A 17,195-nucleotide genomic window follows, 5' to 3' on the forward strand; every position below is an offset into this window, starting at 1 on the left:
GAGCTTATCTAAATCTGAACCGATTTCAACCAAATTTGGCACGCATAGCTACAATGCTAATTTTACTCCCTGTGCAAAATTTCAACTAAATCGGAGTTAAAAATTGGCCTCTGTGGTCATATGAGTGTAAATCGGGCGAAAGCTTTATATGGGAGATATATCCAAATCTGAACCGATTTCAAGCAAATTTAGCACGCATAGTTACAACGCTAATTCTACTCCCTATGCAAAATTTCAGCTAAATCGGAACAGACAGACAGACGGACAGACAGACAGACGGACATCGCTAAATCGACTCAGAATTTAATTCTAAGCCGATCCGTATACTAAAAGGTTGGTCTATGATTACTCCTTCTTGGCGTTACATACAAATTCACAAACTTATTATACCCTGTACCACAGTAGTGGTGAAGGGTATAAATATGGGAAACGTTTAAATCTGAAGCAATTTTAAGGAAACTTCGAAAAAGTTTATTTATGATTTATCGCTCGATATATATGTATTAGAAGTTTAGGAAAATTAGAGTCATTTTTACAACTTTTCGACTAAGCAGTGGCGATTTTACAAGGAAAATGTTGGTATTTTGACCATTTTTGTCGAAATCAGAAAAACATATATATGGGAGCTATATCTAAATCTGAACCGATTTCAACCAAATTTGGCACGCATAGCTACAATGCTAATTTTACTCCCTGTGCAAAATTTCAACTAAATCGGAGTTAAAAATTGGCCTCTGTGGTCATATGAGTGTAAATCGGGCGAAAGCTTTATATGGGAGATATATCCAAATCTGAACCGATTTCAAGCAAATTTGGCACGCATAGTTACAACGCTAATTCTACTCCCTATGCAAAATTTCAGCTAAAAAATTGGCCTCTGTGGGCAAATGAGTGTAAATCGGGCGAAAGCTATATATGGGAGCTATATCTAAATCTGAACCGATTTTGCTGATATTTTGCAAGTTTTTCGAGACTCATAAAATATTCGGATGTACGGAATTTGAGGAAGATCGGTTGATATACACGCCAATTATGACCAGATCGGTGAAAAATATATATGGCAGCTATATCTAAATCTGAACCGATTTTTTCCAAAATCAATAGGGATCGTCTTTGAGCCGAAACAGGACCCTATACCAAATTTTAGGACAATCGGACTAAAACTGCGAGCTGTACTTTGCACACAAAAATACATCAACAGACAGACAGACAGACCGACAGACAGACAGACAGACAGACAGACAGACGGACAGACAGACAGACGGACATCGCTAAATCGACTCAGAATTTAATTCTAAGCCGATCCGTATACTAAAAAGTTGGTCTATGATTACTCCTTCTTGGCGTTACATACAAATGCACAAACTTATTATACCCTGTACCACAGTAGTGGTGAAGGGTATAAATATGGGAAACGTTTAAATCTGAAGCAATTTTAAGGAAACTTCGAAAAAGTTTATTTATGATTTATCGCTCGATATATATGTATTAGAAGTTTAGGAAAATTAGAGTAATTTTTACAACTTTTCGACTAAGCAGAGGCGATTTTACAAGGAAAATGTTGGTATTTTGACCATTTTTGTCGAAATCAGAAAAACATATATATGGGAGCTATATCTAAATCTGAACCGATTTCAACCAAATTTGGCACGCATAGCTACAATGCTTATTTTACTCCCTGTGCAAAATTTCAACTAAATCGGAGTTAAAAATTGGCCTCTGTGGTCATATGAGTGTAAATCGGGCGAAAGCTTTATATGGGAGGATTATTATTATTCAACCGTCGAACTGAACGGACGTGTTTTCTAATAGCGGAGGATTTCATCGTAATAAGTACTTATTACGAATTTCACGTGTGGTGGAAATAATAAACCACAATGCAGCGAAATTCAAAGTCATCCACTGGGTTGCTAACTTCAGGGCCCAGTGGACGGGTAACGACTGAAGTTATAAATTTGGGCAGCGACCAAGAGTCAGGCCCAATTAGTCGACCTGTAGACGGGTCGACTGGCGGTGACACTTTGGCAAGTCGAACCTTTTCTAAGGTGACGACATCAAAAGGAGGCAATCCCTCTCGAAAGAGATTCAAGGAACGAAGAAATGCTTTGTTTATCCTAAAGAAATTAGGATCAGTCGACCCAAGCACGTTGTCGGCTAAGCAAAGCGATTCCCTAAAATGGGCTCAAGGAATTCTTGAAGCTGGAAAAAGGGAACGATCACCGGATGAGCTACCATCCTCTAAACGGGATCAAAGATCGTTTGCCTCAGTTGCAAAAGACAGCCTTGTGATGGCTATTATTAATAAAGGAGCATTGGACGGTATGATTCCAAGGCAAAAATGGGGGGAAATTGAGAACGCGATGTCTGGTGTCTACTCAGAGGTGCGAAAAAAGTTTCCCGGACCAAGTCCTCGACGGCAAGATGCTGGATGGTATCAAGGACGATATAAGTTAATAGCTTTTGCAGACCAGAGGTCTATGGATTGCTTTAAAGCTGCATTGATGCTAATTGGTGAAGTTTGGGAAGGAGCCGCTTTGGAGTTAGTCGATAAAAAAAGACATACCGGCTAAACCTAGAGCACATGCATGGATACCGGCAAACCCTCCTGATCCTGAGTCAATACTAGAGAGACTAAAAGAATGTAACCCAGATCTTCCAACCGCCGATTGGAAGGTTGGTCGTTTGGATGAGGTGGATGGATCAAGACGACATGCGGTGTTTATATTAAACATAGAGTCGCTGCCACATCTAGCCCAGACCCAAGGACGCGTAAGTTATGGCTTTCATGATATCCATATGAAGGTATACAAAAGCGATCAGCCAAAGGATACCGAAACGGACAAGCCTCCGGTAGAGACAGCAGTGAAAAAGTCTCCTAGCGAAGCCGAAGGAGACATAAAACCTGCAGACTATGGCGAAAATCATATGCGGGAAGTTTCTACAGGCTCAAGCCTCACCAAAGCTGAACCGCGGATTGTTGCGAGAGTCACCGAGATCTGTGAAGAGGAAGCCCTTGATGACTCAATTGAAGCGGTGATGTGACGGTGGTTGAAAATTTGGATGGTTCTACGGTTCCTCCAGATAAATCTTCACCATTGTAAGGCCGCTTGTGCTGCCTTAAAAGTTCTCCTGATGAAAGGAGACATAGATATAGTTCTTATTCAAGAACCATACATATATAAGAACAAGATCTGTGAATTAAGCACTCCGGGTTTCAAACTTTTGCATAATACCGGTAACGATATAAATCGAGCATGTATAATTGCTAAAAACGAACTAAACTTGTTTCTGCTTCCTTCATTGAGCAATGCAGACACTGTCGTAGCCAGTCTAGAGATATCCACATGCAAATATTGGGTATCTTCGGTCTACATGGGACATGATAGGGATATGCCACCCTGTGCCGTTAAGACCTTAATTGAGTAGTCACTAAAAACAAAGACAAAACTCATTATGGGATGCGATGCAAATGCACATCATAGTATTTGGGGAAGTAGTGATACTAATGCAAGGGGAGAGTCGCTAATAGAGTTTATTTTGCGTACTAACCTGGTAGTTTGCAATAAGGGAGATGCACCAACCTTCGTCACCAGCAACAGACAAGAGGTTTTGGACGTAACGTTGACCTCTCCGGAACTGAATGATAAGATATCTGAGTGGCAAGTTTTGAGGGAACATAGCTTCTCAGATCATCGCTACATCAGTTTCAGATTGGCTGTTCGTACTTCAAAGACCATATTTCCGCCAAATGTTAGGAAAGCTGATTGGAATAGGTATAGGGAATCGTTCAATTTGATGAAGTGCCGGAGACAAATATGAGCACTGTGCAAGATATCGAACACGCAGTGGAGCGGATTACTAAGGCCTTCAACATTTCACTGAAAGCTGCATGCCCTAGAGGAAAGCCAAGGGGAAAAAATCGGCCGCCATGGTGGACTACGGAGTTAAGTAATACGAGGAAATCCTGCAGGAAGCTCTTTAACAAAGCAAAGTCCACAAGAGCTCCGGAGGATTGGGACACTTACAAGATGAATCTGAGAGAATATAAACGAGAACTGAGAAGGTCTCAACAAAACTCTTGGGATGATTACTGTAGCAGTATTGAGAATACGTCAGAGGCTTCCAGACTACGGAAGGTACTAGCATCCACTAACACCGCTCCAGGTTTCATTAAAACATCGGAGGGAAATTGGACAACGTCCAGTGAGGAGACGTTGGAGGTACTTTTGGACACACACTTCCCTGGAAATCAGACGGTTGAACCATGTTCCGGCGGTGTAGCAGAGGCTCAGCGATCATTTCCTATCGAGGAAATTGTGTCGGAATCTAGAATAAAATGGGCTTTAAATAGCTTTGGACCATTCAAATCCCCCGGACCTGATGGAATTACTCCGGCGGAGTTACAGGCAGTGGCTGAAAGAATTATCCCCTGGTTGACGGTGATATATAAACAATGTGTAAACTTAGCATATATTCCAGAAAAGTGGAGGGAAACAAAGTCGTCTTCATACCTAAAGCAGGAAAAGCCTCTCACTCGAGTGCGAAGGATTTCCGACCAATCAGCTTATCCTCATTCCTACTTAAGACCCTGGAGAGGATGATAGACATGTATCTTAGAACTACCGTGGATTCAGGTTTGCTCTCGAAACGACAGCATGCATACTCGAAGGGCAGGTCTACTGAGAGCGCATTGCATGAACTGGTCTGCTTTATTGAAAGCTCACTATCTGTCAAAGAATACACAATCGTGGCGTTTCTAGACATCGAAGGGGCGTTCAATAATATCTATCCGAGTTCGATATTAAATGGACTGACAACTCTGAATGTTGATCCAGGTATTCTTAGGCTGTTAGACGAACTTCTAATGAAGAGACGTATTTCAGCCACACTAGGGCAAGCAAACATACAAAGGTATGTGAACAGAGGCACTCCCCAAGGAGGAGTTCTATCACCTCTTCTTTGGAATGTTGCTATAAACAACCTTCTGGTTTCTCTAGAAAAAGAAAGGATAAAAGTGGTGGCATACGCAGATGATGTGGCGCTAGCAGTCAGGGGAAAATTCACATCCACAATCAGAGATATTATACAGAGAGCTCTCCGGATGACTGAAAAATGGGCGAAAGACAATGGTCTTGGTGTAAATCCAGCAAAGACAGAAATAGTCATGTACTGCAAAGATCGCAAAACTCCCACGGTTAGGCCCATTTCCTTAGGGGGTACTGAAATTCCCTTTGGTGAGTGTGCAAAATACCTTGGCGTTATTTTGGACAGGAAGCTGAATTTTAGGCTTAATATTGAAGAGAGGGCGAGAAAAGCCACGGTAGCTTTGTACTCGTGCAAAAAGGCAATAGGGAAAAAGTGGGGACTAAGACCAAAAATTGTGCATTGGCTATACACGGCAGTGGTTAGACCTATAATGCTATATGGTGTAGTAGTCTGGTGGCCGGCACTTCATAAACCGACTTGTTTAGATAAAGTTCAGCGTATGGCGAGCTTATGTATCTCAGGCGCATTTAGTAAGACAGGAACAGACTCCCTTAATGTCATGCTACATCTATTGCCTTTAGACATTTTGGCCAAACAGTCAGCTGCAACAACGGCTGTGCGGTTGCGCGAGCTATCGCTGTGGTCGGAAAAAATGTACGGTCATAGTTCGGTCCTCAAAGTAATGCCAGATGTGCCTAACGTAGTGGATTACACCCTGGCAAAACCACTTTTCGACAAAAAGTTTGAAACTCTAATTCCCAACAGTGAGGCGTGGTGTACACAGACCCCGGGGAATAAAAGATATATAGATTTCTATACTGATGGCTCCAAATTGAATGGACAAGTGGGGTTCGGAGTATATTCTAAAGATCTGGAAATTCGAATAGCGAAAAGATTACCTAATCACTGTAGTGTTTACAGGCACTGTAGTGTTTTATTGGCAATAAGAGAGGTGGTGAATTGGCTGAGAAGTAATGTTCCAACAAATATTGGCATTAATATATACTCAGACAGTCAACCTGCAATAAAATCCTTGGACTCTGTGTTCCTTAACTCAAAAACGGCCATAAACTGCCGCAAATCTCTCAACGAGATGGCTGAGCAGTACAATATTCACCTAATATGGGTGCCTGGTCATAGGGACATACCGGGGAACTGTGAAGCAGATGTGTTAGCAAGGCTAGGAACTACCTTACATATTCCAGGGGAACTAGAATCTGTTGGTATGCCTCTGGCCACCTGCAAGCTCTTACTGCGTGAGAAGGCTGTTATGATGGCCAATATTCGATGGGAAAATTGCAAGGGTTGTAACGACACCAAGCAAATATGGCCCCATTTAAACTTAAACCGCACACTAGATATGCTAGTGTTCTCAAGGCGTCAGATAGCACTCCTAATATCTGCTATAACGGGTCGCTGCCTGATAGGCGAATTTGCAAAAACTATAGGTGCGAAGTATAATGACTATTGTATAAGCTGTCATGACGTGGAGGAAAAGGAATCAATTAAACACCTCTTGTGTGAGTGTCCTGCTTTTTGTGTAAGGCGTAAGCGAATTTTAGGAGCATATAGCTTTAGATTACTGGCTGACATGGAAAACGTTAACTTAAGCAGTTTGTTAATGTTTTTGGAGCAATCTGGTTGGTTCCACAAAAGTAAATAATAGAGAAGGTTCAGTGGTTAAGACTAGAAGTGCCCATATGTAACAGGTACTTTTAGTTAAATGTGGTATCACAATGGACTGAATAGTCTAAGTGTTGCCGACAAATACCTGTTTTACTATTTTCTTTATTCATCACTATACCATTGAAAAAAAAAAATATTAGTTTATTTGAATTATTGAGTTTAACGTCAGTTGGAAAAAATATCAGATTGAGAAAACTATTAATTTTGAAGTTAATTTTACAAAATAAATAAATTTGAAGATTTACTCTCAAGAATAGTTACTTTTATTTCCAACATTCTTCAAAATTAATAACATTGAAATGTTTCGTACGCCTCCGGTTGAGACTAGTAAAGAGATGACGTCAACTGAAAATCATGGCGAACTCAGTATCGATAAAAAGCCAGAAAACTCAAGACAATCTCTAGTTGGGATGAAGGATGGAAACAAATTGTGCTCATGTGAGAAGTGTGAAGCGGAAGACAACGAAGACATGGCAATGTGACAAATGTGATAAATGGTACCACTTCAAATGTGTTGGAGTAACCGCTTCCATTGAAAATCACGATTGGGAATGTGCCAAATGTTTAAAGATACCTGCAAAGCCAGAATCAATTCGTTCAGCGGTATCGTCAAAACAACGCATTATAAATCTAGAATTACAGCGCCTTGAGGAGGAAAAAGCTTTGGAGACCCGTTTTTTGAATAGAAAATATGAAATACTGGCTAAGTCTGAAATCGATGGTGGAAGTGTCCGTAGCCATACAATTTCTCGTACGAAGCAGTGGCTCGAAAAAATTGAAAACTTCTCTGTGGATAGTGAAAAAATAACAAAGGTAGACAACTGGTCGAAACCATTGGAAAGCGATCAACGAGAGCTTTACACACTGACAAATGGTCACATTGCTGCGCGTAAAGCATTGTCGACTGATCTCCCTACTTTTAGTGGGAAACCGGAAGAATGGCCATTATTTTACAGTGCCTTTGTGGAAAGTACGAAGCTATGTGGATATTCACATTCGGAGAACCTCTTGCGGTTGCAGAAATCTTTGAAGGGAAAAGCTCTTGAGGCAGTAAGTTCCCATATTATGTTACCGCAAAATGTACCTGAAGTAATTCGTACATTGAAACTTTTATTTGGTCGCCCTGAAATAATAATGAATACACTTCTTCAAAAACTTCGTATGGAATGTGCACCAAAATCAGATAATTTAGATAGTCTCATTAATTACGCTATATCAGTGCGAAATCTTTGTTCCACTCTTGAAGCATCTGGGCTAGAAAGTCATAAAAACAATCCCATGTTACTACAAGAATTAGTAGGTAAGTTGCCTTCGCAAATAAAACTGAATTGGGCTCTTTATATCTCGCATGATAATGCCGATATATCTAAGTTTTCGAAATGGTTGTTCGATATCGCTGAGGCAGTTGCTAAAGTAAATCCAATGCAAACAATGAACAAAGCTGGCAGTAATATACATATTCACGAAAAAGAACCCACAAAGTGTGATGAGACCCCATGCATTATCTGTGGCAAAAATCATACGATCGAAAAGTGTACAACATTTTTAGAGATGAAATTATCTGACCGATGGGATAAGGTACACCAACTTAAATTATGTCGATTGTGTCTTCATAAGCATGGATACTATCGTTGCTCTGATAATAAATGTCCATATGAAGGCTGTAATGCCAGGCATCATAAATTACTTCACAAGTGCATTTCTTTTCCTACGGTTACAACCCATTCAAATTCAACAATCGAAAACAAGACTTACTTTAAAATTGTACCTGTTATATTGCACAATAAAGACACGTCTGTGAAGATTTTTGCCTTTTTAGATGACGGTTCCAACGCAACATTGCTACAAAGAGATATTTGCGATCAACTGGGTTTAGAGGGCGAAGCCAAAAATTTATGTTTAAAATGGACTTCAGAAACAAGCCGTGTAGAGGAAGATTCTCTGCAAGTCGATGTCTTCATATCGGGATGCAAAGAAATGTCTAAAAAATATGAACTGTCTAATATAAGGACCGTAAAAAATCTCTCCTTACCAATGCAGAATGTACTAAAACAGGATCTGGAATCTTACCCTTATTTAAGAAATATACCTATAACTACTTATAGCAATGCGTCTCCGAAAATCTTGATCGGCTTAAATAATAGCTATGTTTGCAACTCTTTGAAGACGATTGAAGGAAACAGAAATGAACCAAGCGTAACAAAGACAAGGTTGGGATGGGTTATTCACGGTGGTAATGAGGTAAGCATGGAAAAAACAGTTGGTTTCCACAATAAAGAATATTGTCATTGTGATGATGAAATTGAGAAATTACAAAGAGTGGTTTCCGAATACATGTCTTTGGAAAATGTCGGCTGTAAATATGAACTGGTTTCCGAAGAAGAAAAGCGTGCTATACAAATTTTAGAAAAAACACTCATCTTGTAGGTCGTAAATTTGAAACCGGCTTGCTTTGGAAAGAAAATATAAAGGGTGATTTGTTAAGAGCTTGATAACTTAAAAAAAAAAAAAACGCATAAAATTTGCAAAATCTCATCGGTTCTTTATTTGAAACGTTAGATTGGTCCATGACATTTACTTTTTGAAGATAATTTCATTTAAATGTTGACCGCGGCTGCGTCTTAGGTGGTCCATTCGGAAAGTCCAATTTTGGGCAACTTTTTCGAGCATTTCGGCCGGAATAGCCCGAATTTCTTCGGAAATGTTGTCTTCCAAAGCTGGAATAGTTGCTGGCTTATTTCTGTAGACTTTAGACTTGACGTAGTCCCACAAACCACACCAAACAGTGCATTTTTCGGGATGCATGGGCAGTTCTTGAACGGCTTCTGGTTGCTCTTCACTCCAAATGCGGCAATTTTGCTTATTTACGTAGCCATTCAACCAGAAATGAGCCTCATCGCTGAACAAAATTTGTCGATAAAAAAGCGGATTTTCTGCCAACTTTTCTAGGGCCCATTCACTGAAAATTCGACGTTGTGGCTCGTTAGTAAGTCTATTCATGATGAAATGTCAAAGCATACTGAGCATCTTTCTCTTTGACACCATGTCTGAAATCCCACGTGATCTGTCAAATACTAATGCATGAAAATCCTAACCTCAAAAGAATCACCCTTTACCTGTTGTTCCTGATAGTTTTTCAATGGCAATGAAACGACTTCAGTCTCTCGAAAAAAAGGCAAGTCTTGAACATATACAAATTATTACTCAACAGATAGATGATTTGGTGAAAAAAGGGTACGCTCGGAAAGTAGGTAAAACCGAGGTTCTAGAAGGCGTTACATGGTACCTTCCAATATTTACGGTAACTAACCCGAATAAACCAGGGAAAATTCGATTAGTATGGGATGCAGCAGCAAAAGTAAACAATACTTCTTTGAATTCTATGTTACTTAAAGGACCTGATTTGGTGACTCCTTTATTAACTGTTCTGCATGGCTTTCGAATTGGAAAAATTGCAATTTCAAGAGACATAAAAGAAATGTTTCATCAGGTTCTAATTCGTAAAGAGGATCAAGGCGCTCAAAGATTTTTATGGCGAAATGCTGAAAACAGGAACCCTGATATATATGTTATGCAAGTTATGACTTTTGGAGCGGCATGTTCTCCAAGTTCTGCCCAATATGTTAAGAATACGAATGCTATGGATTTCAGCGTCCATTTCCCAAGAGCCGTTGATTCTATTTTGAACCACAACTACGTCGACGACCTATTGGATAGTGCAAGTAACGAAAGTGAAGCAATATCTCTGGCAAAGGAAGTATCATTTATACATGGAGAAGGTGGTTTTTTCATAAGAAACTGGAAGTCAAACTCTAAGTTTGTTCTAGAAAATCTAGGTGAATTAGAAGAAAAAAATCATGATGTACCAATCGCCAATAGTATGATTGAAATGACTATAGAAAAAGTGTTAGGTATGTGGTGGTCCACATCGGATGATTGTTTTACATATAATTTGCAAATGAACCGAGTCAATCAAGCAATTCTAACTGGGATTAAACGACCCACCAAAAGGGATATGTTAAGAACATTAATGTCCATATTTGATCCATTAGGGTTCCTTTCAGCGTACGTAGTTTTTTTGAAAATATTGCTGCAGGAGGTATGGAGAACTACTGATGGGTGGACGGATGAGGTAAACGATGTGGTATATAACAAGTGGAGACGTTGGCTCGAATCACTTCCAGATATTGAAAATGTCAAGATCCCTCGTTGGCACTCAATAACGCCACAAAGTTCAGTTCAGTTACACGTTTTCGTGGATGCCAGTGAGCAAGCGTATGCAGCGGTGGCATATTATCGTGTGATAACTCAAAACAAAGTTACCGTTTCCTTGGTAAGTGCGAAGGTAAAAGTTGCTCCTAAACAGCCATTATCTATTCCACGTTTGGAGCTAATGGCAGCAGTGTTGGGAGTTCGTCTCGCAAATTCTATCTGTGATGTGCCGAACATGAAACTCGAAATGCGTTGTTTCTGGTCTGACTCACTCACAGTATTAAGTTGGCTTAATGCAGATCCAAAAAATACAAACAATTTGTCATGCACCGTATTGGAGAAGTACTGGAAAACTCTAAACCGTTTGAATGGAGATATATACCTACGAAAAATAATGTTGCAGATGATGCAACAAAATGGAGCAATAATTACAAATTTGACATGAAACATCGTTGGTTTAGAGGTCCACCTTTTCTATATATGGATGAACTCAGTTGGCCTACGAAATTACATAAATTTAAGAATACTTCGGAAGAAATTCGACCCCACATCAATTTGATGCATATAAATGTCGCAGATAATAAAATAATTGAATTTGAAAGATTTTCTACTTGGAAAAGACTCACTTTAACAGTGGTATATGTGCTCAAATTCATACACAAGTTAAAAATGAAGATGCTTAAATCAAGAAACATTGAATACATTCTCCCTGAGCTATCAAAATTGCACTACATGGCCGAAAATAATATTTACCAATCAATTCAACGTGAAAATTTCAGTGAAGAATATGCAATCTTACAACAATGTGGAAAAATACCTAAGTCAAGTGTACTGTATAAATGTTCGCCGTTCTTGGATGAAAATTTGGTAATTCGATTGGGTGGAAGAATCGATTTAGCTCCTATTGCATCGGAAAATGCTAAACGACCTGTCATATTACCAAGGAGTAACTACTGCACTCAGCTAATAATAAAACATTTCCACACCAAATATCATCACATTCATCATGAAACCTGTTTGAACGAGCTACGACAACGTTTTTATATTCCAAGGCTACGGGTAGAATTGAAAAAGGTACGGAGAGAATGTCAGCATTGCAAAAATCAAAATGCCCTGCCTGTTGTACCTGAAATGTCCTCGCTACCAAGAGCCCGTCTTTCGGCATTTACTCGACCATTCTCGTTTGTCGGAGTTGACTATTTTGGACCCTTCTACGTTAAAGTCGGTAGACACCAAGAGAAACGGTGGGGAGTGATATTTACATGCCTTACAATAAGAGCGATACATATTGAAGTAGCTCATACTATGACAACGGATAGTTGTATAATGGTAATACAGAACTTCACAGCTCGTAGGGGCATACCAATTGAAATTTATTGCGATAATGGAACTAATTTAAAAGGAGCGGAGAAAGAGTTGCGAAATGCATTAAAACACGTAGATCACGAAAATATCGCTGATAAATTTACAACTTCTTCAACATCGTGGCATTTTAATCCCCCAGCATCGCCACACATGGGGGGGAGTTGGGAGCGTTTGATAAAATCTGTCAAAAAGGTCCTTCATCAGATTTTGCCGCATTTTGTCTTTAAAGACGAAACATTATACAATGGATTATTGGAATGTGAGCGAATTATAAATTCAAGGCCTCTAACCTACGTCGATTTAGAACAATCAATTGATGAAGCTTTAACTCCCAACCATATCCTTTTGGGTTCGTCGGATGGGTGTAAGCCCTTGGGCAAATTTTCACACGATGACTCATTACTTCGTAAGAACTGGAGAAAAATGCAGTATTTTGCCGACATGTTTTGGAAAAAATGGGTAAACGAATATCTTCCTACTATAACTAGACGGACAAAGTGGTTTGAAAAATGTAAACCTCTTGAAATAAATGATGTGGTTATAGTAGTTGATGCCAATCTACCACGAAATAGTTGGCCGAAAGGGATAGTCCAGACAGTATATAAATCAAAAGATGGAAATATCCGAAGTGCGGAAGTAGTAACAGAAGGTGGCATTATACATCGACCCGTTGCCAAATTAGCGAAACTGGATGTTAAGCGCTCTGCTCCAATTGGTTAAAACGATGTTTTAACGAGGGGGAGAATGTTGCCGACAAATACCTGTTTTACCATTGAAAAAAAAATATTAGTTTATTTGAATTATTGAGTTTAACGTCAGTTGGAAAAAATATCAGATTGAGAAAACTATTAATTTTGAAGTTAATTTTACAAAATAAATAAATTTGAAGATTTACTCTCAAGAATAGTTACTTTTATTTCCAACACTAAGTGAGCCTGAAATTTAATCGGGCTGCCACTTTAACCTAACCTAACCTAACCTAACCTTTATATGGGAGATATATCCAAATCTGAACCGATTTCAAGCAAATTTGGCACGCATAGTTACAACGCTAATTCTACTCCCTATGCAAAATTTCAGATAAATCGGAGCAAAAAATTGGCCTCTGTGGGCAAATGAGTGTAAATCGGGCGAAAGCTATATATGGGAGCTATATCTAAATCTGAACCGATTTTGCTGATATTTTGCAAGTTTTTCGAGACTCATAAAATATTCGGATGTACGGAATTTGAGGAAGATCGGTTGATATACACGCCAATTATGACCAGATCGGTGAAAAATATATATGGCAGCTATATCTAAATCTGAACCGATTTTTTCCAAAATCAATAGGGATCGTCTTTGAGCCGAAACAGGACACTATACCAAATTTTAGGACAATCGGACTAAAACTGCGAGCTGTACTTTGCACACAAAAATACATCAACAGACAGACAGACAGACGGACAGACAGACGGACAGACAGACGGACAGACAGACGGACAGACAGACAGACGGACATCGCTAAATCGACTCAGAATTTAATTCTAAGCCGATCCGTATACTAAAAGGTTGGTCTATGATTACTCCTTCTTGGCGTTACATACAAATGCACAAACTTATTATACCCTGTACCACAGTAGTGGTGAAGGGTATAAATATGGGAAACGTTTAAATCTGAAGCAATTTTAAGGAAACTTCGAAAAAGTTTATTTATGATTTATCGCTAGATATATATGTATTAGAAGTTTAGGAAAATTAGAGTCATTTTTACAACTTTTCGACTAAGCAGTGGCGATTTTACAAGGAAAATGTTGGTATTTTGACCATTTTTGTCGAAATCAGAAAAACATATATATGGGAGCTATATCTAAATCTGAACCGATTTCAACCAAATTTGGCACGCACAGCTACAATGCTAATTTTACTCCCTGTGCAAAATTTCAACTAAATCGGAGTTAAAAATTGGCCTCTGTGGTTATATGAGTGTAAATCGGGCGAAAGCTTTATATGGGAGATATATCCAAATCTGAACCGATTTCAAGCAAATTTGGCACGCATAGTTACAACGCTAATTCTACTCCCTATGCAAAATTTCAGATAAATCGGAGCAAAAAATTGGCCTCTGTGGGCAAATGAGTGTAAATCGGGCGAAAGCTATATATGGGAGCTATATCTAAATCTGAACCGATTTTGCTGATATTTTGCAAGTTTTTCGAGACTCATAAAATATTCGGATGTACGGAATTTGAGGAAGATCGGTTGATATACACGCCAATTATGACCAGATCGGTGAAAAATATATATGGCAGCTATATCTAAATCTGAACCGATTTTTTCCAAAATCAATAGGGATCGTCTTTGAGCCGAAACAGGACCATATACCAAATTTTAGGACAATCGGACTAAAAGTGCGAGCTGTACTTTGCACAGAAAAATACATCAACAGACAGACAGACGGACATCGCTAAATCGACTCAGAATTTAATTCTAAGCCGATCCGTATACTAAAAGGTTGGTCTATGATTACTCCTTCTTGGCGTTACATACAAATGCACAAACTTATTATACCCTGTACTAGAGGTGTGCACGTGACACGAAATTGTCGTGACTCACGAACATTTTCGTGATTCGTGCGTGAGTCGTGAGTCACGCTCATGACAACAGCGTGAGTGTGCGTGAGCGTGATTAACAAACCAAAATGTCGTGCGTGAGCGTGAGTCACGAAAATAAAATCTTCGTGAGTATGCGTGAGTAAAGAATTACACTCACGAAAATATTCCTGCTCTCCAACATAAAACGCTTAAGAGTTAAATTCAATTACAATTTTAGTGACACCTGGGATGTTAAGAGTTTAATAACACTCTCGATTTTAATAATGCTCATGTTTTCAGACACTTCGGTAAGGTAAATTAATCATAAAATTATTCGTGAGTCACGATATTTTTCGTGAGTCACGGTATTTTTCGTGAGTCACGACGTTTTCATGCGTGAGTGTGCGTGAGTACAAATTTTCTTTTCGTGAATGTGCGTGAGCGTGAGTCCTACAAACAAATATCGTGCGTGAGTGTGCGTGAGTGATTTTTCAGTCGTGAGTGTGCGTGAGCGTGAGTAAACTATTACTCACGTGCACACCTCTACCCTGTACCACAGTAGTGGTGAAGGGTATAAATATGGGAAACGTTTAAATCTGAAGCAATTTTAAGGAAACTTCGAAAAAGTTTATTTATGATTTATCGATCGATATATATGTATTAGAAGTTTAGGAAAATTAGAGTCATTTTTACAACTTTTCGACTAAGCAGTGGCGATTTTACAAGGAAAATGTGGGTATTTTGACCATTTTTGTCGAAATTAGAAAAACATATATATGGGAGCTATATCTAAATCTGAACCGATTTCAACCAAATTTGGCACGCATAGCTACAATGCTAATTTTACTCCCTGTGCAAAATTTCAACTAAATCGGAGTTAAAAATTGGCCTCTGTGGTCATATGAGTGTAAATCGGGCGAAAGCTTTATATGGGAGATATATCCAAATCTGAACCGATTTCAAGCAAATTTGGCACGCATAGTTACAACGCTAATTCTACTCCCTATGCAAAATTTCATCTAAATCGGAGCAAAAATTTGGCCTCTGTGGGCAAATGAGTGTAAATCGGGCGAAAGCTATATATGGGAGCTATATCTAAATCTGAACCGATTTTGCTGATATTTTGCAAGTTTTTCGAGACTCATAAAATATTCGGATGTACGGAATTTGAGGAAGATCGGTTGATATACACGCCAATTATGACCAGATCGGTGAAAAATATATATGGCAGCTATATCTAAATCTGAACCGATTTTTTCCAAAATCAATAGGGATCGTCTTTGAGCCGAAACAGGACCATATACCAAATTTTAGGACAATCGGACTAAAACTGCGAGCTGTACTTTGCACACAAAAATACATCAACAGACAGACAGACTGACAGACAGACGGACATCGCTAAATCGACTCAGAATTTAATTCTAAGCCGATCCGTATACTAAAAGGTTGGTCTATGATTACTCCTTTTTGGCGTTACATACAAATGCACAAACTTATTATACCCTTTACCACAGTAGTGGTGAAGGGTATAAATATGGGAAATGTTTAAATTTTATTTATTTATGATTTATCGCTCGATATATTTGTATTAGAAGTTTAGGAAAATTAGAGTCATTTTTACAACTTTTCGACTAAGCAGTGGCGATTTTACAAGGAAAATGTTGGTATTTTGACAATTTTTGTCGAAATCAGAAAAACATATATATGGGAGCTATATCTAAATCTGAACCGATTTCAACCAAATTTGGCACGCATAGCTACAATGCTAATTTTACTCCCTGTGCAAAATTTCAACTAAATCGGAGTTAAAAATTGGCCTCTGTGGTCATATGAGTGTAAATCGGGCGAAAGCTTTATATGGGAGATATATCCAAATCTGAACCGATTTCAAGCAAATTTGGCACGCATAGTTACAACGCTAATTCTACTCCCTATGCAAAATTTCAGCTAAATCGGAGCAAAAAATGGAAATGCCGTCGTAGTCCATTACAAAACCAAATAATTCTTACTCAATGTGTAGAAGAATTAGATGGAGAAAGGACTCACGGTCGAATATCCTTCGCATGGTATGTTCCAAGGATTTTGCCATCCATATCCTGGAGCGTATAATAATGATTCCCTAACTTTTGTGTGACTTTCGCCTTGACAAACAGAGGGGCTAATTTTGCATTGAAATTCTTCTCTTGATTGGTCTGTGCAAAATTGCGGCGAAATACTAGGTTAGGTTAGGTTAAAGTGGCAGCCCGATTAAATTTCAGGCTCACTTGGACTATTCAGTCTATTGTGATACCACATTTAACTAAAAGTACCTATTACATATGGGCACTTCTAGTCTTAACCACTGAACCTTCTCTATTATTTACTTTTGTGGAA

The 17,195-nt window shown here is 38.9% G+C and overlaps 3 protein-coding genes across 3 annotated transcripts; all 3 read left to right on the top strand.

Moving 5' to 3' along the window:
• Positions 1-7,089: 7,089 nt before the first annotated feature.
• Positions 7,090-9,099, top strand: LOC142229903 (uncharacterized). Its single transcript, XM_075300493.1, has one exon. It carries the CDS (start codon positions 7,090-7,092, stop codon positions 9,097-9,099), a length of 2,010 nt encoding a protein of 669 aa, XP_075156608.1.
• A 718-nt stretch (positions 9,100-9,817) lies between these two features.
• On the top strand, positions 9,818-11,329 carry LOC142229912 (uncharacterized). The gene has a single exon (XM_075300505.1). It carries the CDS (start codon positions 9,818-9,820, stop codon positions 11,327-11,329), a length of 1,512 nt encoding a protein of 503 aa, XP_075156620.1.
• Positions 11,330-11,616: 287 nt separating this feature from the next.
• Positions 11,617-12,969, top strand: LOC142229917 (uncharacterized). The gene has a single exon (XM_075300515.1). It carries the CDS (start codon positions 11,617-11,619, stop codon positions 12,967-12,969), a length of 1,353 nt encoding a protein of 450 aa, XP_075156630.1.
• The last annotated feature ends 4,226 nt before the right edge of the window (positions 12,970-17,195 follow it).

Source organism: Haematobia irritans, chromosome 1, assembly GCF_050003625.1.
Source record: "Haematobia irritans isolate KBUSLIRL chromosome 1, ASM5000362v1, whole genome shotgun sequence".
NCBI classification, from domain to species: domain Eukaryota; kingdom Metazoa; phylum Arthropoda; class Insecta; order Diptera; family Muscidae; genus Haematobia; species Haematobia irritans.

What these genes read in the sequence shown, in the direction of transcription:
- LOC142229903 (XM_075300493.1), top strand. Translation starts at nt 7,090, where the DNA reads ATGGAAACAAATTGTGCTCATGTGAGAAGTGTGAAGCGGAAGACAACG.
- LOC142229912 (XM_075300505.1), top strand. Translation starts at nt 9,818, where the DNA reads ATGAAACGACTTCAGTCTCTCGAAAAAAAGGCAAGTCTTGAACATATA.
- LOC142229917 (XM_075300515.1), top strand. Translation starts at nt 11,617, where the DNA reads ATGGCCGAAAATAATATTTACCAATCAATTCAACGTGAAAATTTCAGT.